At 42.3% G+C, this 23,873-nt stretch overlaps 1 protein-coding gene across 2 annotated transcripts in view; it reads right to left on the reverse strand.

The window, feature by feature from the left end:
- SNX7 (sorting nexin 7) overlaps positions 1 to 23,873 on the reverse strand; it is a 58,421-nt gene that overhangs the window by 7,534 nt on the left and 27,014 nt on the right. The window contains exons 3-8 of one of the 2 annotated variants that reach the window (XM_064147327.1): positions 20,343 to 20,453; positions 19,190 to 19,354; positions 17,039 to 17,240; positions 13,581 to 13,780; positions 8,948 to 9,034; positions 447 to 611 (exon numbers count right to left, since the gene is read on the reverse strand). In XM_064147327.1, the coding sequence (XP_064003397.1) occupies positions 447 to 611; positions 8,948 to 9,034; positions 13,581 to 13,780; positions 17,039 to 17,240; positions 19,190 to 19,354; positions 20,343 to 20,453 (930 nt within the window). The remainder of the gene's footprint in view (positions 1 to 446; positions 612 to 8,947; positions 9,035 to 13,580; positions 13,781 to 17,038; positions 17,241 to 19,189; positions 19,355 to 20,342; positions 20,454 to 23,873) is intronic. The other variant, XM_064147328.1, reaches the window with a different exon arrangement.

The following is a 23,873-nucleotide window of genomic DNA, read 5'->3' on the forward strand; positions in this document are numbered from 1 at the left end:
CCCTTTGCACCCAGCAGGGACATAGTTGCCTATTACCCACAGCCCTCTCCAGACTCATCTTGAGTATCTGCAGGGATGAGGCCCCAAACAACTCCCCAGGCAACTTGTTGCAGCATTCCACCACCCTTATAGTGCAGAATTTGTTCTTCACATCCAATCTGAATCTGTTCTGCTCTAGTTTAAAGCCATTACCCTCGTCCTGTCCTTGCAGGCCTTTGCAAGCAGTCTCTCTGCAGCCTTCTTGTAGCCCTCTTCAGGTACTGGCAGGCTGCTATTAAATCTCCTCAGAGCCTCCTTTTTCCCAGGCTGAACACTCCCAGCTCCACTTTCTAAACTTGCGTCTCCTTTTAATCTCCACTTCTCATTTGTATCATTTGTGTCACTACTCCTATGGTGTATTTTCAATAATCAATAAAACACTAAAGATTGCTAAGAAAATGGTTTACCTCTTCATAATAATGGAGATTGCTCTCAGCCACATTAGTGAATGTTGATCTCATGTCACGCTGCATGTTCTGCTTCCACCTGTCCCAGTCGGCTTTTAGAATGTTGTTGGCACATTCAACTTTGTCTTCAAGTTTCCCAATCTCTTCTGAGAACTGAATTATTAACTGCAAACGTTAAAAAATTATTAGTCAAGTCACCAGTTAAAATATGATGAAAATCAAGGTATTGTGGTACAAAGAAAGGAAAGTGCAGAATGCAGACTGGTATTGAATTCAGCACAGGAAATAATTTCCCAGGGAGAAACTGAAATTTTATTCTTCATGAATAACTCAGTACAGTAGTGTTGCTGAAGGTAACTTTATTGACTGAGAAGTTACAGACTCTGGTATCTCTTCACTAGCACTGGACAGTAACGCAGCCAGCTTTACTCATCAGAATCAACTATGCAAAATGAACTTGGCCAGCAAAACAGAAACCCTGACAGGACCTTTGATAACCTCAGCAGGAACCGCAAAATAAAGAGGAAAGCAGAAACAAAAAGCACAAATTTTCTGATTTCCTGTTATCTCCGTGTAATTTCTTGTGGAACTAACCTCTGCCTGACCATCTGAGGGAGACAGAACTGCAAAAACAGAGAAATAAATGAAACCAAATAACTCTTTCAAAGCAATTAAAATTAAAAAACCTCAAGGGCTGCACAAAAGAGATTACTGCTTTTAATGATGAAGATGCTCAGAGGGCTGCAGCAGCTCTCTATGAGGTCAGGCTACAAGAGTTGGGGCCCTGCAGCCTGGCTTCAAGGAGACCTTGGAGTGGCTTTCCAGTATCTGAAAGGAGCTACAGGAAGGCTGGGGAGAGACTATTCGCAAGGTCTTGTAATGACAGGATGAGGAGTAATAGGTTAAAACTATCAGAAGGGAGATTTAAACTGGATGTTAGGAAGTTCTTTGCAGTGAGGGTGGTGAGACACTGGCACAGGTTGCCCAGGGAGGTTGTGGATCACAGAACGTGATTTTTGATCAAATTCTGTGATTCTGTGATCCACAACCTCCTTGGAAGTGTTGAGGACCACTCAACAAGGTTGGATGAGGCCTTGAGTGACTTGTTCTATTGGGACATGTCCCTGCCTATGGTGAGGGCCTGGAACCGGATGATCTTTGAGGTCCCTTCCAACCTAAACTATTCTACGATTCTATGAATTAGTGTAGATGCACAAAGTGACTGGTTAGTGAGAGTGAGGAAGCAGCCAGAGAGCCTCTCTAGGATCATCTAGTTTCAACCCCTGCCATGGGCAGGGACACCTCACACTAGATCAGGATGTCTAGAGCCTCATCCAGCTTGGTCTTAAACATCTCCAGAGACGGGGCTTCCACCACCTCCCTGGGAAACCCATTCCAGGGTCTCACATCAGTGAACCTAGAGATGGGCAGCACAGTGCTAACCAGACATCAGACCACAGGACAGGAAGGCAGGAGCCAGACACTGCTAGGGCAGAGCACTACCACATGATAAGTGTGACCTGTTTCCAAAGATACTTTGCCTAATAGCCAAACTACCTGGAAAGTGCTATGGCATTTTGCACTATCTCACTTGCACAATAGCATGGAATTTTATCTGCTACAGGAACTAATCCTACAGCTTGGTGATGCTAATCTTTTGTAGCCTGGAGTGAAAACTTGAGGTGTATTCAGAATGTGATAGATTTAGCATTTCATCTCAGTTTCAAGCCTGAACACTAGAATCCTTAAGTTAGCATTTAATGCTTATCTGGTTCTGTCAGAGCACATTATACTAATATATTGTCAGAATGACTATTGGAGCTAGTGGCAGTACCAAAGCTGTTAAAAACTCCCAGGTCACAGAGGGATGCACTAGCATAGCTGTCTATGCATTCAGATTGGAGTGAGGTAGCCAGACTCCAGAGGCAAGAAACATTTAGAAAAGCAGAAGGGCACCAAGTCCTCCCAAATCATGGTGGAAGGTCCAAATTATATCTAGAATACATAACCAAGGCATGTCCTAAACATCTGCCTGAATGCCACCTTGGTCCACTCACCCCTTCTCTCCTTCTTCCCAGGTGGAAGAAGAGGGAAAGCAGACAAAAGCCTTGACGCCTCTCAGTCTCCTACTGAGACACCATATTTGGCCTTGTTTTGCAGCCCGCTTTGTCTTTGGTAAACACAGGTCACAGATGCTAGGCATGTGCATCTCCTTTTTTTTGGTGAAATAACTTAGGGTTGGTTCTAGGGGTATTATTATCTGTTGTTATTGTCAAAGACACTCATCAAGATGCTTAAAAACCCTAGTCAATTTGTTTATTTGCTGCTGCTGCCCTTGTTTTGTCTGCTACCTGTTTGCCTTGAATGCCTTTGCACCACGCATAGCTGGGGATTTGCCTCCCCCATGAATGGCAGACTTGACCCTGCCTGTACTCTGCACTGAGCCAAGGAACTGAAATGGCTTGCCCTGAGCTGGGATGCAGCTGCCCACTCGAGCTCAGCCAATCCCAAATCCGTTTCAACTCTGGTTGAGTCTACGCAGTGACCTAGCAACAACTTGTGACACCAGGACCTGCTGGCCTGCTGCTCCAGCCCAAGAGCTGACTCCTTTGCTATACACAACACCTGATCGGACTGCTCCAGCCCACAAACCTGGATCCTGCTTTGCCCAGGTAGCTGACCACTCCGATGACTTCCTGAGAGCCAGGGAGGAGAGCTATGGAGGATCTGCCTCACGTCCATGGATCTTCTCAGACAAAGTGCTCAATCTGAGCTAGGCAATCAGCAAAGCCCCACTGCATCATCAGCATGTGGCTGGGACTACATTCTTCCTCGTTCATGTTTCTACATATACTTTTGGATTACGAATATTGAGGCTCTGAAGGTATGGAAGGTAACGGTCGTCAACCCTTCCATATCCCAAACAACTACCTTCTTCATGGACTCCCACTCCCACACAGTCAGAGAGGTTTTGGCTCTTTAGCAGCACCACAAGCAGCTTTCTAAAATCTGGTGGCAGAGGCAGAACACAAGAAAATTACAGAATCACAGAATGTCAGGGGCTGGAAGTGACTGTACGGGATTATCTAGTCCAACTCCCCTGCAAAGCAGGATCACCTATACCAGATCACACAGGAAAAAAGGAAAACCAATTTTTCCCCAGCCAATGAGCCTGACATCTCCTAAGGTTTAATTTGTGATTCCAGCCTATTTCAGTTCAAACGACCTCGGGAATCTTCTGCATTCTGCTGTATCACCTCCTGTTTGTTAAATCATTTAACATCTGCTGTGACACACGCTAAAGATCTCACAGTCTTTTATCAGTTCTAATGAGAGTCTGAGATTCCTTATCTATGGTGGAAGTGTACTTCAGACGAGATTGAAGTTCATGCCACTCATTGTCAGCAGAATTTCTGGCTACTAGATCACGCTGACAAGTTCAATCTGACATCTGTGAGATCATTAGAAGCTACCTGAGTTGTGCTTAGGAGAAGAAAGATGCAAATACAGCCTGAGTGTTTGACACCAATTCTCCAGAAGCAGCACTTACCTTATGGCCACCTTTTATTCTGATGTCACTCTCATTGGAAACATCAGCAAAATATTTCAACACATAATAAAAATTGAAATATAATAAACAATTAAAAGCTATTCAAATGGTTAAAAGCAGCAGCACACCATTCTCTGTAGCCTAGTTGTCATTTAGCAGAAAAAGCCTTCAATTTCTAATTAAGAAGTCTTCAGAGTACAGCTGCCACACAATTAGAGAACACAGGATTCTATGATCAGATTAACAGACATCTGGTTTACTGTCATGAGACTACAAAAATCAGACTCTCAGGTTTTTTTTTTTATCAGTTAAGAAAAAGAGAGATTGGAAAGATAATGCAAAGATCTGGAACACCTGGGTAACCACTGTAAACAGTAGTCTGGAAAACACAGACACAATGAAGAAAGACCTCAGCATTTTACTGGAAGCAAGTACAAACTTCTTACAGTTCATAGGATATTAGGGATTGGAAGAGATGTCTGGAGATCTTCCAGGCCAACACCTACCAGAGTAGGACCAGAGAATCCAGCGCAGGTCACACAGGAACACATCCAGACAGGGCTGGAAAGGCTCCACAGATGGAGACTCTACAATCTCCCTGTGCAGCTTGTGCCAGGGCTCTGGGACCCTTACAGCCAAGAAGTTCTTCCTCATATTAAGCTGGAACTTCCTGTGCTGCAGTTTCCATCCCTTGCCCCTTGTCTTATGCCAGGGCACAAATGAGCAGAGGCTGTCCCTGTCCCTTTCTTCCTGACCCCCAGCCTTCAGATATTTTTATACATTGACTAGATCCCCTCTCAGCCTTCTCCTCATCTCATTTGAGAGTAAAACGTTGTCAATATCAAAGCAACACAGTATGATCAATGCTATGCTGCAAGAAATATATTCCCTTTTGCATGCAACAGTTCATAAAAAGAAAGTGTATGTCCCTTGTCTGAGGACTCCCATTAGACGACAATAGAAATACATTCTGAAGAGACTACGTCCTGACAGGCAAGGTTCCCTTCTCTGCAGTGGACAGCAGTAGGACAAGCACCTCAACAAGCCATATTAAATTCCAATCCACTGATGTACAAATGCAACTTTGTTGTTTTCCTAGCAGGTTGCCAATGAATAATACAAGTGGGAAGTATAGATCAAAAGAAAACTGGATTTGGAAAGTGGAGCTGGACTTATTCAGCCTGGAGAAGAGAAGGCTCCAGGGAGATCTAATAACAACCTGCCAGTACCTGAAGAAGACTACAAGGAGGCTGCAGAGAGACTGTTTGCAAAGGCCTGCAGGGACAGGATGAGGGCAATGGCTTCAAACTAGAGCAGAGCAGATTGAGATTGGATGTAAGGAAAGCCACACTGTGTTCTACCCCATGCAAGCATTGATTATATGCCCAGCGCTGCAGAGAAGCTCCCATGTTCACACAGAAGCGGCTGCCCAATCCCTGGAGATATTCAAAGTGAGACTGGACAGGGCTGTGGGCAATCTGATCTAGTTGAGGATGTCCCTGCTGAATGCAGATGGGGTTGGACTGTATGACCTTTGGAGGTCGCTTCCAACCCAGCCCATCCTGTGATTCTATTGTTCTATAGCCTTGACTGACCTGTTCTAGTGGGAGGTGTCCCTGCCTATGGCAATGGGTTGGAACTGGATGAGCCATTCTGTGATTCTATGATCCTATAACTAGCTGCATACAACTGACTCTTGCAATGATGCACAATCTTCCTGTCTGCCAGAACAAATTCTTATAATCATAGGATGTCTCAAGTTAGACGAGACTCAGGATCATTCTTAATCAATACTTAAGTTTTACATGCAATGCAACTACTGCATGCTGTAGACACACTGAGCACATATAGCACAGGCTGGTGGGGACACAGGCAGGCTGTAGGCTGCAGTAGGTCTTCCTGTACACCACAATATGGTTGTCTGCAGCCAGCAGAGGACTAACACTCCCCAATGCCCAGCCTAGAGGCCTTCTCACCCACTCCTTTTATAATAGCTTCAAACATTTAGGTAAGCTATAGACAAATGGCAGAAGTGCAGAGGAGGCAGAGGGACAAAAAGAGGTTAGAGAACACCAAGGCAGTGAAATGAGAGGACAATATAAGATAAAATTAAACAGAAGCATACAACAGAGGCTTACAACTTAACTACCCTATTGCAGAACACAGAGGCATATGATTACAAAATACACCACGGCCACTGTTGGTATCATAGTGATAAGATATATGTGTGTGTGTATATATGTATATAAAAATATATATTATATTTATATATATTGCCCCTTGTCCTATCCCAGGGCACAAGAGAGGAGAGGCTGTCCTTGTCCCTTCCTTCCTGACTCCCATTATTTTATATATATATATATATATATATATATATATATGCATATATATGTATATTATATTTATATATAAATAAACTATATATATATATGTATATAATATTTTATGTAAATAAGTATATATCATGTGTATATTATATCTATATATAAATAAATAATTTAAAATATAGATTTTCTTTTTAACTTGTCTCAGTGACAAGAAATCAACTAAAATTATGCATTTCAAGTGCCAAAAACTATCTCAACAGCTCACCTTTACCATGTAAGCAAATTAAAACAATCCCATTAAAAAGCATCTAAAATGTCAAGGACTTTCTCCTTTGAAGTATTGTGATATAAGAAAAATCAAGGAATGCTGGTAAGAAGGTCTCACAGATCAGATGCTCATTTTGAGGGTGTCTGTGACAAACCATAAAATACCAAACTCTGTAGAAATATTTGTTTATAGTAATCAGTTGATAATATGCAAACCTAAACAAGGGCTACTATAGAAGTGTCTGCAGCTACTCATTGGAGATCTGAGATAAGCAATCTGGAAAAGACCCAGGCCTGCAGTGACTAAGGAAAGCAGGAAGGAGAGCCAGCCTGCCTGCAGCTAGGATATTTTTTTTTAGTCTGTTTATAACTGTCAGTAACACTGTGCACCATGGCTGTCACTCGCAGGATGAAGGGCAGAAAAAGCGTGTGCACCCTGACAGATTTCACCCAACAAAAGCCCTGGCTTGGCCTAATATGGTGAGGCCTGGCAAAGTGCCATTCTGATTGGCTAATCAATGTCCAATGCCCCACTAGTTGCCGGCTGGATATTGACAAAAGGGATGAGCAGGTAGCTGGGGGCTGCTGCCACCTCATTTTGCATCCCAAATTTTCCTGGAGAGCTTACCAGGAACAGGCTTCAAATGCCTGCACACAGTTGCCTTGCATAGCTCCCAGCATGATGTTTCTGAGACCGTGCACATCTCAACAGATCCTGCCTGCACCTGAAAATCTTCCTGCTAAGACTACAAGTCCTGGAGATATCCAAATCGTCCAGAAGAGTCGGAGACAAGGTCAGAGATTGTCGGCTTCCTTTCAACAGAAGCCTGGGAGAAATCAAGTCTCAGCAGCCAATCAGAGTTCCACATGCTTTGAGTACTGTCTGATTTATAATTTTGTGAGTAAATACTTAAAAGCCTCTTCCAGTATAATGTTTGCGTTTGCCAGTTTAAGAAATAAGTTATCTAGTTTTGTCTGTGCCCTGCACATATAAATTTCCAACCTGTGTGTTTTTTGAACCTGTGAATAAGTTTCTGGTGAGTATTAATGTTAATAAACAGTTTTCATAGTTATTAACAATCATCGTCTGGATAACAAAATTAATACAGACTATTAATTTTTCATAATCATTCACACTGTCCCCATAGGCTACCAGTTACAGTCTGACTCCACTAGAATGAATGAAGTGGTCATACTGGAAGATAAAAAAACATTGCAGAGTCCAAACAGGTATGACAGAAACCTAAAAGAACAGAATTCAGAACTGATTATGCAAGCAAGTGTAACAGAATCACGAAACTGTCAGGGTTGAAAATGACCTCGAGGATCAATCAGTTTCAACACTCCCTGCCTTGGGCAGAGTCATCTCACACTAGATCAGGTTGCTCACAGCCACATACAGCCTGGCCTTAAAAACATCCAGGGATGAGGCTTCCACCACCTCTCTGGGAAACCTGTGCCAGTCTCTCACAACCTTTATGCTGAAGAACTTCTTCCTGACATCTAATCTAAATCTGCCCTCCTCTAGCTTGGAACCTTTCCCCCCAGTGCTATCATTGCCTAACACCCTAAAAAAGTACCTCCCCACTTTCTTGTAGCACCCTTCAGATACTGGAAGGCCACAAGAAGTTCTACTTGAACAGCTTTATTTATTCTCACCACTTTCTATATCAATGGAGCAGCAACTACAGAGCACTGCTGCAAGTCTTACCTTCTCTTAACTCCTAGTCTGGAAGTAAACGGAAATGCTAAAAATAAGCTGCAGTGCAGTCTGCGTTGACAAAACACAGTGGTCACCCACAATTACCAGTTCTTTCCTTCAGCAGCCTACTTACTGAAATTTTGCATCTTTCTTATGGCTGCCTTTGCCTGCCATGCAAACCTTTACAGAATCACAGAATGTCAGGGGCTGGAAGGGACCTCAAAAGCTCATCCAGTCCAATGTCCCTGCAGAGCAGGGATTGCCTAGAGTAGATCCTCCAGGAACATATACAGGCAGGTTTTTAATATCTCCACAGAGGGAGGTTCCACATCTCCTCTGGGCAGCCTGTTCCAGGGCTCTGTCACCTGACAGGGAAAAAATTTTCTCCTCATGTTTCCAGGGAACTTCCTATGCCTCAGCTTCCACCATTGCCCCTTGTCCTGTCACTGGGCATCACCCAGGAGAGCCTGGCTCCATCCTCTTAGCACTCACCATTACATATTCATGATTATGAGAGTTATGATTTACGATAATGAGAATTACAGAGGCTCTGTTTAGTTACAGAGCATGGCTGCAGAGTACCTGCTTTATTCACCTTCTGCAGTTATTCTGCAGAATAAAGCCTGGAAGATTTCAGCTTGCTGTACATACTCACCAGATAATTTTCTGTCTTTTTATTGGCTAAACCATCAATTCTGGAGTCAAGCTCGCTTTGAATTTGGTCTCTCCTTTTCAATACACCCTATTATTAAAAAAAAAAAAAAGTAAACAGCACTAAATTTTAGCCATATTCAGAAAACCATTAAGCAACTTGGTTATTTAATAAATTAAGCAAGATCACAGAATGATACCATTTGATAATTTTGACATGATACATGCACTTACTCCATCAAAAAAAATCTCAAAAGGATGAAAACTTTTTTCAATCCCTATATTTTATCTTATGTGCTTCCCAAGAACCTTAGCAAATCTAATTTGCCATCTGCGGTAGCATTGCCAGTTGTAGGAGAAAATCTGCAATGGCAGCTTACTTACTAAGAGCTCAACTTACCACATATTCATATTCTAAACAAGCAACAGGATATTGCCAAATCTCATGAACAAAATCACCTTCTTGGAGTTAGAATGTGAAGTAGAATAAATTACTTAAAAATGGTATATCAGGCATCACGAAAATTGTGACCTGAACCTTCAGTATTCTAAGTGCCAAATGTGTCATAAAAAGGAGAGATGTTGTTAACATTGATACATGTGTTTATTTTCAGCATATGCAATTATTTATTACATTTTAAAATTATATTATTATTTTATATATTTCCATGTATTAATTATTTACTGGATAATAATGATTAATTATGTATTATTTCACAGAATGTCAGGGGCTGTAAGGGACCTTGAAAGCTCATCCAGTCCAATGTCCCTGTCAGAGCAACACCTACACGAGATCACAAAGGAACACATCCAGGCAGGGCTTGAATATCTCCAGACAGGGAGACTTCACAACTCCCCTGAGCATCCTATTCACTCTCACAGGGAAAAAATTCCTCCTTCTGCTTCCATGGAACTTCCTATGCCTCAGCTTCCACCACTGACCTTTGTCCTGTCAATGGGCATTACCCAGCAGAGCCTGGCTCCATCCTCCTGGCACTCACCTTTACATCTTTCTAACCAGGAACGAGGTCTCTCCTCAGGCTCTTCCTCTCCAAGCAGCACAGCCCCAGCTCCATCAGACTCTTCTCATAAGAGAGATGTTCCATACCTTTCAGCATCTTTGTGTCTCTGTGGTGCACATTGCTGGCTCATGCTCATCCTCCCATCCACCAGGACCCCCAGGTCCTTTTCCCCTTCACTGCCTTCCAACACGGCAGTTCCCAACCTATACTGATCCCTGGGGGTTGTTCTTTCCCAGGTACAAAACTCTCCCCTTTCCCTTGTTGATTTTCTTTCAATGTCCGCCTGCCCAACTGTCAGCCTGTCTTCAGTCTTGCTGAATGGTAGCACAGCCTTCTGGTATGGCAGCCACTGCGCTCAGTTTTGTGTTGTCAGCAAGCTTGCTGTGCCCTCATCCAGGTCTTTGATGAATATATTGAATAGAAGTGGTCCCAGTATTGATCCCTGTGGGACTCCTTTATTACCTCTTATTTTATTATATATCAATTATTTATTCTAATTTAATTATTTACTATGTATTAATTATTTATCATATATCAACTATTATGCACTGTTATATTATTATTCTTTATGTATTAAAACTGTCTTAACAGGTATTGGATTTTTAGCACGCTGTTAGAAAATAATTCAAAAAGATAGGAACATTACTTGTTAAAGTGCAAAACAGGAACAATATTACCAATAAAATTTCCATTTCCAGTGCTCACTTGCTCTGTGGTCTCGATGAAGCCTTACAAATTTCTATTTGCCTTAGTCTCTTGATCTGTAAAAGCACACTCAAGTGCGCTTGTCTCACAGAAATGTCTTTAAAAAAAATCAGAACCATGGCTCAGACTATTACAAATATCAAACTCTTGTTGCCTGTCCACAACTGGTTTTACTTCTGCATACACTACAGAGATCTTCAGTATTCACTTCTAGCACAGGGCATGTTGCAACAGCACATGGTACAAGCAGTTCTACCTTCTCTGGCTGTCTTATTTAACTGAATTCTCCTTGAAATGCTTGCTTTGATATAACAAACACAGAAGAATCATTTAGGAGCTCAATATTAATATATGTTTTCCGAGTTTCAATTTGAAAGGGGCATTTTGGAAAGCCTGACTTCAGACAGTTCTGAGCAATAGACACCATTAATGCTCATAAATCTGTGCTTCGATAGCTCAGGATAGCTTTCAGTTAGACAAACACAGAAAATGGTTATCCGTAACCATAAAAGCAAAACAAATATATCTGGAACAGCTTTCCTTAATATTACAAATATTTTCTCCTTTTTATTATTTCTTCTGCCTCTTAAAACTCTTTTAAGGACTATTTGGCAACTTTATCACAAATATTCCTTAAACTGCAAGACAAATGACAAGATATTTTAATATTAATCACTACGACTACTGACTTCTAATGGCAAATTAAGTGACTGTGGTTTTAAAACATACTAATCTGCTCTTACCAATTTTTAGTGTAATATTTAATGGCACCCTGCCACAAACCCCACAAATAATTGAATATGGAACCACAACCAATTGATCACTTCAGTTTGTACCCTGAGGAGCAGCAGGACCCTGCACTCCCCAGATTTGTTCTGTGAGTTAAGAAGAAGCCAGTCCAGAGTAGCAAATAGCTAAAAAAGCTATGAATTCATCTCTTTCCCGAGCTGAACTTCCAAGCCTGGAAAACACAAGTGCTGTATCGTACTGACCACACCTTCTGTGCAGTTGCACATGATCTTGGCAGCACTGTGCAAGGGTCCCTGCCACAAGGGCTTAAGTGCACCTCTGGAAGCAGGTTTTACTAGTTTGTGACTGCTCCTGTTGTATTCTTAACATGACTAGTAGTTCACACTCCAAACTCTAAAAGGGAAATAAGCTACAGGAAAAATAAAAATCCATGGTAAATGAAAGAAACCGGTTCAGAACAGGAATGAGCTAGCGGAGGAAGATTTGCCTCCAGACAGGACTTCATGGCAGCCTAATACTGTGTTGCAAGCATCAAGAACACTGCAAGCAGTAAAAATAAAAATACAGAGAGCAACAGCTACTAATAAGGCTTGTGTGGAATAAGGCTTGTGTGGGGAGCCAGGTAGTAACTCTGGGTTTGCCCACAGTACTCTGGACAAAACAGAGAACACCTCAGAAAAGATGAGCTAGGCTGCAAACTGGAAGACAGTGGGCAGGCAGCATATGAAGGCTATGAATACTCATGGGCAACAAACAGAAATTCAGAGAAACAGAGAAAGAAGACCTGCAATTGCTAGGGTGGCAAACTTCTCAGACCTTACAGCAGAGCAGTACCCTCCCCCACCTACCCACAGCTCCATGTAAATAACCAGGCCTGTGAGATACAGGAGGATTTGCATGGCCCCTTGTAGAGAAAAGTGGCTGGACTCCACCAGGGCAATGTAAAATCCCACTTTATTACAGCCAGAGCTACTTTTTATACCATAAAATGGACAGTACATTAACACAATATGAATGATGTACAACTTGGTTTTTAATGGATTTTGCCCTTTCACCTTTTGTTTTTTCCCGGGCCACCTGGCCCCTTATCTTAGCTGCTACTTCTCTCCTATGGGGGAGACATTTTGTAGCTTCTGGAAATCAATGCAGTTCACTCTCTACACAGCTCATTATTTTTCTTTCTTACATTTCTCCTTGCATTCCCACAGCCCCTCTTTCAGAGCAGCTTGTTTTAAAGACAGTAGTTGTTGCAGCAGCAATTGTTTCCCTCTCGGTAGTTAAATCTTTGTGAGAAACTGGCAATGCTCTGCACAGTGCCAGCAAAGACTGGGTTAACTTGGGTCTTGCTTTGCCTGCGGCCTGTAACACACGCAGCTCCCAGTCAGAAACCACTGCAGCGGATTTCCCAGAGGTAAGGCAAGAACAGATACTGCAGCTTGCATTGACCAAAACCTACACAGGGAGAGGTTTGTAGACATTTTCTGTTCTGTGGAGGCAGCAGAGTGGGAACTATGACATGCTGAATTCAGTTACTTAACTATGTTGACCATCCATCAGCACTTAGTTTATCTACACTGTAGTCAAATTTTTTATGTTCTCTCTGAGTGACAGGAAAATACATACAGAAAAGGAACTGAGACCATCAGCTTGTGGCAAAGACTAACACATGCTTATATAATGGCATAGGCACTGGAAGTTCCCTGCTGTTCTGGAAAAAGGAAACATAGCTCAGGAACATCTCCTAGAAAGGGAAAAAACTCTCCACTCCTTTTCCCCCACACAATCTGTTAAGCAATGAGTTCACATTTCAGCAGCGTCAGAGGAGGCCTTTCTCAGCTGCTGTTACCCAAACCTTTCTGTTCCTGCCTCTCCTACAATGCAGAGTTCTCTGGAGATGGCAAAGCCAGACGCTCTTTATCACAGGCTTCCACACAAAACTACTAGGCTCTTCTTATCTGCAGGGTGAACCTCTAGATTGATTAGCAAGGGAAACAGGACCAAATGGTTCCCTGCAGACAGAGAGCTGTGTATGTTTGGTAGCAAAAGTCAATAGAGTGACTGCAAAATTGTTTTCCTCAGTAACCAATTCTCTTCTAAAGTATTTCACTGGAATAGGTTATACTTCATACACAGCCATAAGCAATCTTAAGGAAATCTTACCATCAGGATTTCACCGTAGAGAATGTATTCATGTAAAACGGGCAGCAGATTTTCTGAGAGCCCTGCCATTCGCTTCTCTGTAGCCTTGCAGCACTTGTCAATGCAGCTGGCAACACCCTTCAGAGAGTCTGCAATGTCTTCTTCCGAAGCTGACCAGAGCGTGTGGATGGGGCCATACTCTTTCATTTCATTGAAATACTCTTAATGGGAACATACAGTACATATTATTCTTTTGCTCATTAATAAATCACAGAAATCACAGAATCACAGATTTACTGTGAACAAAGCAAGAAACTGAGACTAATGTTTAAATCTGCTGAAATGACCAAGATAAGCAAACTTCAGTTCATTGGTTATGAATAAACCAATCAATTAATATATTATGATCAAATAGTTCCTAGAAATCCATGAGAATGTTCCAGTCATCACAAAAGAACACACACACTCATGCAGATCTTAGGAGCTGTATTCAGACCATGCAGTGACACCAACTACTTCACAACGGCTTCATTCAGAGAGACAGGAGTCATAGCAGCCCTGGGCTGCAGTCACTCTGACTTGCTTCTACTGCCCTGAATTCCTCTGCTACAGTAATGCTCCAAATTCTATCTCAGTTGTGGAAACTGTCAGCCTTGGTATGTCCCAAAAACTTCAGAACACACACTGAAGTTCACTCCAGTTCTGCAGCTGTTCTCTCCTGTGTTAGTTATTATTAGTCTAAATACAAGGATATCCTATGAATTCCTTCTTCTAGGTCTCTAGGCCATGCAGTTATCTGTAAGCAGAAAGAATCACAGAATCATAGAATCACAGCATTAACCAGATTGGAAGAGACTTCTGAGATCATCGAGTCCAACCTATCACCTAACCCTTTTAATTAACTAAACCATGGCACTGATTGCCTCATCCAGCCTCCATTTAAATACCTCCAGGGATGGTGACTCCACCAACTCCCTGGACAGCCCATTTCAATGACCAACCACTCTTTCTGAAGGCCCAGAATTCATTGTACCAGTTGGTAGGATTAAACTTGGACAAGGCTGGATATGACCTGGAAGCTGCATATCCATATTAGAATACTGTTGGTCATGTATCGAAAACACAGTTTGATCACAAGTGAAGTTATAATCAAGAATATAGGATCACAGGATGTCAGGGGTTGGAAGGGATTGACTGATCGAGTCCAACCCTTCTGCCAGAGCAAGACCATACAATCTAGCTTGGGTCACACAGGAACACATCCAGACAGGCCTAGAAAGTCTCCAGAGAAACAGACTCCACAATTTCTTTGGGCAGCCTGTTCCAGTGCTCTGTGACCCTTGCAGTCAAGAAATTCCTCCTTGTATTGAGGTGGAACCTCCTGTGCTGCAGTTTACATCTATTGCTCCTTGTCCTATCACAGGGAGCAAGTGAGCAGAGCTTGTCACCTCCCTTCTGACCCCCAGCCCTCAGATATGTATAAACATTTATTAAATCCCCTCTCAGTCTTCTCTTTTCCAAACTAAACAGCCCCAGGTCCTTCAGCCTCCCCTCATCAGGCAGTGCTCCAGTCCCCTAATCATCCTCATAGCCCTCTGCCAGACTCTCTTCAGCAGACCCCTGTCCCTTTTAAACTGGGGAGCCCAAAACTGAATACAGTACTCAAGATGAGGTCTCACCAGGGCAAAGTAGAGGGGAAGGAGAACTTCCCTTGATCTGATGGACACGTTCTTCTTAATACACCCCAGGATCCCACTGGCCTTCTTGATCACAATACAATACAAAGCAGACATGTGGCATGAAGAGTGTAATGTTTACTTTGAGAATAACTGGACCCAAAAAAACCCTCAACAACCACCTCCACGGAAGACATCCCATGTTAAGCTACTGCAAGCAGGAAAGTTCTCTGAGTCACAGCTATCAACAGCTTGTACTCACAACAGTGCACACAAATGTCCTGCCAAGTACTGGTTAGAAAATCTTGAAAGAAACTATAACCTAACGCATTTGGGAGCATGTCAAAATTTATCACGTTCTCTAAGAACTACTTTGGCACTGATGCCTCCAACCTATGGACCTCAGCCATCTGCTTACACTGAAATGAACAATATCAAAAGGAACTCCTGTCAGCAATGTCTATTTTCCTTTCCAAAGAGACAATAAAGCACAAGGGCTCAGGTATTAAAGAACACAGTGCAGCTTTTCACATTAAATCATACAGTCAATCAAAACTCTCAAGTGCTGATTATCAGAAGTTTTACTGATGGTAAAACTCTCTGTGCTGGTTTGAAGCTAACTGGAATATTTTAATGAGAGAAATTAGGTTATTGGCTTGTGAAAAGAAAACAATGGTGATGTCTATTCCACTCATAAGTTTGCTTAGACATATAAAAAGAAGGACATAAACATAGATAAGGTGGTCAGTGTCTCTCCCTGGCTTCTGTCATATTAAACTGCTTCTGCCTGACCTTGCACATAACCCAACTAATCATTTCCTTCTAACTCTCCTTGCCAATTCTTCCAACTCACCTTGCACATATGGCAGAATCTGGGATAAGGAACAGGGGTGGAAAAAAAGTGGAAGGGTGGTTGGGAGCCCCCCCCCCGGGCACTCTGATTGCTGGGAGGGGTATTGTGGGTATTGTGTTTCTGTATTATTTTTAACTTTGTTTATCACTGTATATAGTTGTAAATAATTGTAATATAATGTGAATATCTGCTTGTATTTTGTTCTAAGCTGTGAATAAAAAGCTTCATTCCTTAATTTCCAGCTGGCTGAGTCTAGTCTGGGTGATTTCATTGTGTGTAATGGGGGAGGGTAACTCCTGGAAACACTTCACTCACAAAGGCAGTAATCTGGTATTCCAAGTAACTGTGCAGACTGCTGACACTTGAAGAAAAAAAAAAAATTACGTCATCCTTTTTAAGCCAATTCTACCAGGCACTGTTTCCTTTGGCAGAAATTATGGCCAGCAGTAAAGCCGTTTAAAAAAACCAAAATCTGCTCCATCAACACAGATAAAAGGCATAGAACGACACCAAAGATCTGGAATCCAGACAGCAAGATACCAATATGAGACAGCACAGAAAGCTGGGACTATTCACATTCCACAGAAAGTGCAAAACAAGAGGTCATGCAGCTCTCCAGGCAGCACCAATCAAAAGATAGCCACGCTCGCTATGCTTTCTAAGCTTCTTGTCCTCCTAAGGCAGGGTCTTTCCTATGGTTTTCACTTGTTACATTTTTCCAAGGTCCTTATCAAGCAGTTTAATGACATGTTAAAACTCTTCCTATTAACAAGTCACTCAATCTAACTTGAAGATCTGCTGAAAGAGTGACCACTGGGAAAAGCACAGTTGCACATCTCCCTTTTCCCCTGCTAGCTGAAAAGTGTATTTTGCCTGGCATGCTGAAAACCAATTCACCTTTCCCATCTATTTCTTACATCAATAAAACTGATACTTTGTTTTCTACTTACCTCTTTCCTCCTTGTAAATTCTATGAGCTATCTTGTCTAGCACACTTATTTTCTGACTAAATGTTTCCATGTAATTGTTCATTTCTGTAAATATTTCAGGACGATTTTTAACTCCTCCTCTTACTGTTGATGCTACAGCTCTGACCGTCTGCCCCATTCTGCTCAGCAAACCGGGACCCTGCTTCTTGTGTGAGGAGAGTTCCTAAAGACAGAACAAGACAAGTTTCCTTCTAAGTGCTTTTTTAACATCTCTGAAAATAGAATCATAGAATCAGTCAGAGTTGCAAGGCACCACAAGCATCATCTAGTTCCAATACTCCTGCCATGGGCAGGGACACCTCACACTAGATCAGGCTGTCTAGAGCCTCATCCAGCCTGACTTTAAACACCTCCAGGGATAGGGCTTTGATCACCTTCCTGGGCAACCCATTCCAGGGTCTCAGCAACCTCATGATGAAGAACCTCTTTCTAACATCCAGTCTGATGCACTAAGACTTTTTTTTTTAAAAGCAAATCTACACACACAAACCTCTGTGTATCTTTTTAGTGTCCAAATTTTGCTTTAAAATTATTTGACCAGTGTCAGAACTGTACCCATTGTGTATTTATTAGCTAAGCTCTTCTGGGCAAACACAGGCAGGCTATGCACATTCCATGAATGATCAAAGATGGTGGAGAACCTCTACCCTTCCTAACTCATCCTAGGATGAGTTAGCTAGTTTGCAATTGATTTTTTGGAAGAGTAAAGCTGAGGTAGTGAATTGCAGAAATGAGCCATTGAGAAAAGCAAACCATGTTCCTACTGGAAGAAGGGACCTCAAAAGCTCATCCAGTCCAACCTCCCTGTCAGAGCAGGATCACCTGGACCAGATCACAAAGGAACACATCCAGGCAGGTCTGGAGAGGGAGACTCCACAACCTGCCCTGGGCAGCCTATTCCAGGACTCTGTCACCCTCACAGGGAAAAAAAATCCTCCTCATGTTTCCATGGAACTTTCTATGCCTCAGCTTCCACCATTGCCCTTTGTCCTGTCACTGGCATTACTCAGCAGAACCTGGCTCCACCCTCCTAGCACTCACCTTTACATCTTTCTAACCAGGAATGAGGTCTCCCCTTCAGGCTCCTCCTCTCCAAGCAGCACAGCCACAGCTCCCTCAATCTCTCCTCCTAAGGAAGATGTTCCACTGCCTTCAGCATTTGTGTGGTTCTGTGCTGGACTCAAGGAATTTCTTGAGGTCCTACTTGAACTGAAGGGCCCAGAACTGGACACACAATATTCCAGATGTGGCATCACTAGGGCAGATTAGAGGAGGAGAACCTCTCTCGACCTGCTAACCACAGCCCTTCTAATCCACCCCAGGCTGATATTGGCCACCAGAGCGCATTGATGGCTCATGCTCATCCTTCTATCCACCAAGACCCCTAGGTTCCTTTTCCCTCCACTGCTCTCCAGCAGGCATCCCCAACCAATACTGCTCCATGAGGTAATTATTTTCCAGGTGCAAGTCTCTTGCATTGCCCTTGTTGAGTTTCATTAAGCTTCTCCCTGCCCAACTCTCTCTATGTTGCCACAGTAACATTTGCTGAAGTTCAGAAGCAAGCTTTGTCCAATTTTCAACTCGACACACTTGCAAAAAGACAACAGGAAATCCAAATGCTATATTTTTCTTCCATAAGACTACTGTACACTAAAAAAAGTGTGAAGAGTTGAAATACTGTGAATTTGCCACAGAAATCCATAAGGCAGTAACAAAAGCTGCTTTGGAAGCCATGGCCACCATACGGGTGGTGAGACAGTGGCACATGTTGCCCAGGGAGGTGGTGGAAGCCTCATCCCTGGCAGATTTTAAGGCCAGGCTGGTTGTGGCTGTGAGCAACCTGATCCAGTGTGAGGTCTCCCTGCCCATGGCAGAGGAGTTGGAACTGGATGATCCTTGAGGTCACATCCAACTCTGACAGTGCTGTGATTCTACGTTTACCAAAATCAGGGGATTAAAGGTCAGCCCAGGAGATTAATATATCCCCAGCCTTCTGACTCTTCTCTAACAAACCACAGAAGGACACTATTGAACGCTAAACTAGGAAGACTCTTGATACACTCCCGTAACGCAAGAGGTGGTTTCACACAACTGTAAAGAAAGACATTTTACCCAGGCTTGCACAGTCAGAAAGATTTTGAAGTCTTCATTAAAAGTTAAAGTTGGGTGCTCAGCGATGCGATTCAAAAATTTATGTAAAGCTTTCCTTCGAGTCTCGATGAATTCCTCACTAAATCGTTCCACCATTCCTTTCATGATGAATTTCTCAGGCAATGGCTAAGGAAAAAAAAAATACATTGCAGCATTTGGGTGACATTAGAGGCATTATAATGGTACTGAAAGACAGGTATACTGTGTAAAATCCACCATGCAAAAAACTGCAACAAAGTTATAGTCAAATGTGGTGTAACATGGCTCACAGGATGTTAGGAGTTGGAAGGGACCTCTGGAGATCTTCCAGGCCAACCCCTGCAACAGCAGGACCAGAGACTCCAGTGCAGGCCACACAGGAACATATCCAGGCAGGACTGGAAGGGCTTCACAGAAGGAGACTCCACAACCTCTCTGCGCAGCCTGTGCCAGTGCTTTGGGACCCTTACAGTCAAGAAGTTCTTCCTCATGTTCATCTGGAACTTCCTGTGCTGCAGTTTCTATCCCTTGCCCCTTGTCCTATGCCAGGTCACAAATGAGCAGAGGCTGTCCCTGTCCCTTCCTTCCTGACCCACAGCCCTCAGATATTTAGAGATATTGTTCAGATCCTTCTCAGCCTTCTCCTCTCCAGACTAAGCAGCCCCAGGGCTCTCAGCCTCTCCTCATCAGGCAGTGCTGCAGTCCCTTCAGCATCCTTGTAACCCTCCCTTGGTCTCTCTCTAGCAAATTTCTGTCCCTCTGGAATTAGATGCAATAGTCCATGTGATCATCTGCATCTTTCCCAGCACCCTGCTAGTGACTGGGAATATAACCAGGGCTGAGTAGAGGGGGAGGAGAACCTCCCTCAGTCTGCTGGACACATTCTGCTTAATGCACACAGTGGAGAATACAGATAGAAACATGACAGGACATAAACTACTTTGAATTACTGCAAATGGCACAAAGACAAAAAATGACCTTTATGGGTTTTTTAATTACCACATACATATAAAGCTAAAGAAAATAGGTTATTGCTGAGACTTCAGAGGCTAAACAAAGATCTCAAACACCTCTGTATAGAATCAGAGATGTCTTATAAATAAAGAAAAAATAACTGAAGTTGAAGGAAACGAACAGGAATAATCAGTGTTGGATGTACTTCTTCAAGTTTGCTCTTCAACCAAAGAAAATCCTGATAACGTCTTCGAACTTCATATTCACTGGAGTCAAATTCCCCACGAGATGTCTGAAAAACAGAGGTCGAAAAGACAAACCCAGGTTAGAACACCAGTGTTGCGGAAGGCCAATAGACCTAAAACATGTCTTGGTTTGCCCCACCCTTCTGCTGAAGGGGGAATCAAGGGCAGGAGGAAAACAAAGGCCATTTGTCCCCTCTCAAAGTAATAAACGGGTATGCACAGGTGTTTCGGTACTTGTTAGTGTCTTGCCCAAATAAGGGTAAGCAAGCTCTGGTTTTACCTAATATGGTCTGTTTTGTAAATGCCATTTTGATTGGTGAATCTCTGTGGCCAAAGGAGCCATTACACTCGGGCAAATAATATAAATGGAGCTAAGCTGCAAGCAGTTGGGCTGCTTCTGCCTCACTGTTCTGCCTCAGCATGTGCTGCTCTGCCTCACCACTCTCGGCTTGGACAATGTGTTCTTCTCTGCCTCGTGCTTCAGACCAGATGAGCCCTGATGTTTTGCGCTTGAACTACCTGGAAACTTAAGTGCCTCAGGTTTACCAGGAGAAGACATTAAGTGCCTCATGACATGGTGAGAAGTGCCACCTACACCTCTGCAAACCTCCATGCCAAGAGGAAGCAGGATCAGGTCAGAGATCGTCTGCCTCTTTTCCAGCACCCTGCTAGAGCCTGAAAAGATCTAGAAGCCTCTCAATAGCTATGAAGATGCTGAGCAGATACAACAGTGCTGCAAAGGAGCCAGGGACTATCTCTGAATTCCACTCCACCACCATGAGTAGAACAGACTTTCCCTAGGGCTCCAGGGTACCTATTTATAAGTGAGGCAGAGTCATTTTGGGCTAAACCCTTTCAATTTTCTGATTCTCCTAAATTAATGAATTGCCCATACACATCCTTGTTAAGATCTTCCCGACCAAATTAGAACACAGATTTAACTGGTTTGTATAGAGTTTGTGGGCAGGGCTTTTTGGAAATAAAATAACTACATAGTTTATAATTTCTGCCTCATTAATCGCCCCAACTAAGTCAAATGGAATAAAGAAAGAACAAAATAATCTCAGATTTTGGAGAAAGTCAAGTACTTGAAAGGAAACCATACATGATTATATTTTGCCTGTGTTTTTCTTTTTTTTTTTTAATTCTATTTATGCTATTCTTCTTTATTCTATTCTCTTTTTATTGTAGTCTCTTTTATTCTATTTATTCTATTAAAAAATCTATTATGCCTTGTTACTTTTTAAAGTACAATGACCAACAACTTCTAGAGATAAAAATCATCCCATCTTGCCACGACGAAGGGACGGGGAGACAGCTTGATGCAAGCTAAGTTCCAATTTTATTAGGCAACATATAGGAATATATATACTGTCAGGAAGGCTTAAAATTTTTACATATTGTTTAGTCATTTTATCACATGCAAAATCATCTAATCTAAATTCTGTCGGCCACATCTGCTTCCCGGGGAGCAACAGTCTCAGCATATTCATCAGATAAGAAGAACAGTCTTAGCATATTCATCAGATAGCAAGGTCCTGTCTCCTTGCTTCTTCTGATCTGCAAATTCTCATTCTTCTTCCCTTGCACAATGTTCAGGTCCACCCTGACTCAGATAGTTTGCCCAAGGCTTGTGTTGACACTGATCCATGATTGACTGTTGTTACATTAATGGCCTGTGATCCCACATTTCTCCCTTTCTGTTGCACAAAAAGGATTCTGGCTCTGAATACATTGCAAAAAACCCATGGTAACAGTATAAGCAAGAAGAGTATTACAATTACAACATAACAAAACATTTTTACAATACTATGAATCCATCCTGACAATCTCCATCCCGCAAAAACTTTGTCAAACCAATCTCCACCGTCATCCAAACGCAGTTTACTGACTCCCTCTTTCAGTTTTTGCATGCTTGCGTGTATTGATTCAGAATGATCAGATAGATTCATACAGCATAGTCCTTCAAAATCTTCACAACCATGTCCCTGAGCTAAAAGCAAAAAATCAATTGCAGCCTGATTTTGCAAGGTAGCATGTCTAACACTATCTATATCTAATAGGAGACCTGAAAGTGCCAGGCTGGTAGCATTTGTTTTGCTAACCAGCATCCTAATTTGTTTAATGTTGCTAAAGCTTGGGCTGATTCTACTTGTGGTGCAAAGAAGGAAGCAGAAATCCTTTCTCCTTCATTCCAGAATTCTACATTATCCTTACAATCTTGTTGAAAAGCATGAACTGATCATTTTAAACGATGGGGAACATACTTTTTTTTTTGTGTTTTATTAAAAATAAAGGCAGTGCTTCTTATCTTTCTGCAAGGTGCCTTTTACAAAAAGATAACAAGTACAGCACTTTAAACATTGCCAATAAAACTGTTGTTTCCCATCTTTCCCTATGAGTAGGAGTTGTTGGAAACTCATGAAAATACCTAGATTAAGTGTGGTCAAAACCTATACCTATGCAAACACACATACAAACACAACCATTATCTCAGCATTTCTGTTAATCATAAGAAAGCAGTTTAAAAATTGGAAATGTATAAGGTTTTCTTTCTGCAGTCCCTCTTTCAGGGTGGCTGCCCTCATACCCCCTCTTTTTTTTTTTAATTTATTTTTATATAATCCTTATCCTATAATGCTATATTAATATATAGAAAAGACTTCAGACAAAATATTTTATAATATTCTATTATAAACTCTTAACCTTAGATATATTATCAACTTAAAAACTCTAAACCAGTAAATCATTACTGAGGAAAAAGCAAAGAAAATCTAAGAAGATGATACATTCATGGAGCTCCTTAAAAATACCCTGGTATTCAGAAAAGGAAAGAACTTTAAATCACAAAATCAGATACACTTACAAAACAACTCTTACCATAATATTCCATTATATTCTACCACTTACTTTATATACTCTATCTTAATTATTTTATTTTAATTACTTAAGCCTGTGGTGGAGGGGCTGCAGCCCAAAACAGAGGCCTCCCTATGCCTCTGCATGCCTGGACATGTTTTTCTGCCAGGACCCATGGTAGTAAACAGGTTGTATAACACACACACACCCAGTCTGTGTATCCCTGGGGTCCACCCATGGGATCCCCATATTTGGGAGGGTCCAGGCAAATAGCTCCTGCCTATTAAGGCAAAGTTTGGCTTACTGCCAACCTGACTGGTCACTTTGGATGGCCAACGGGCCATGAATCTCGGCCCACATTCTATAAAGAGGGGTGCGGAGGTGCACCACGTGTTCAGACCTAGCTGTTCAGACTTAGCTATTCAGACTCAGCTCTCTGACCCTGCCTGCAGCGCAGCTCAGCTCTCTGATTCACATTGCAGCTCTGACCTGCACCCGAAGCGCTCAGTCACTCACACCCACATGCTCGCAAGCCAGAGCACTGCTCCAATGCTCACTGAGGCTCAGACCTCTTACTTTGATTACAATTGGCAGTTAACCTGTCTGCG

Source organism: Pogoniulus pusillus, chromosome 8 (assembly GCF_015220805.1).
Source record: "Pogoniulus pusillus isolate bPogPus1 chromosome 8, bPogPus1.pri, whole genome shotgun sequence".
In the NCBI taxonomy this organism is placed as follows: Eukaryota; Metazoa; Chordata; class Aves; order Piciformes; family Lybiidae; genus Pogoniulus; species Pogoniulus pusillus.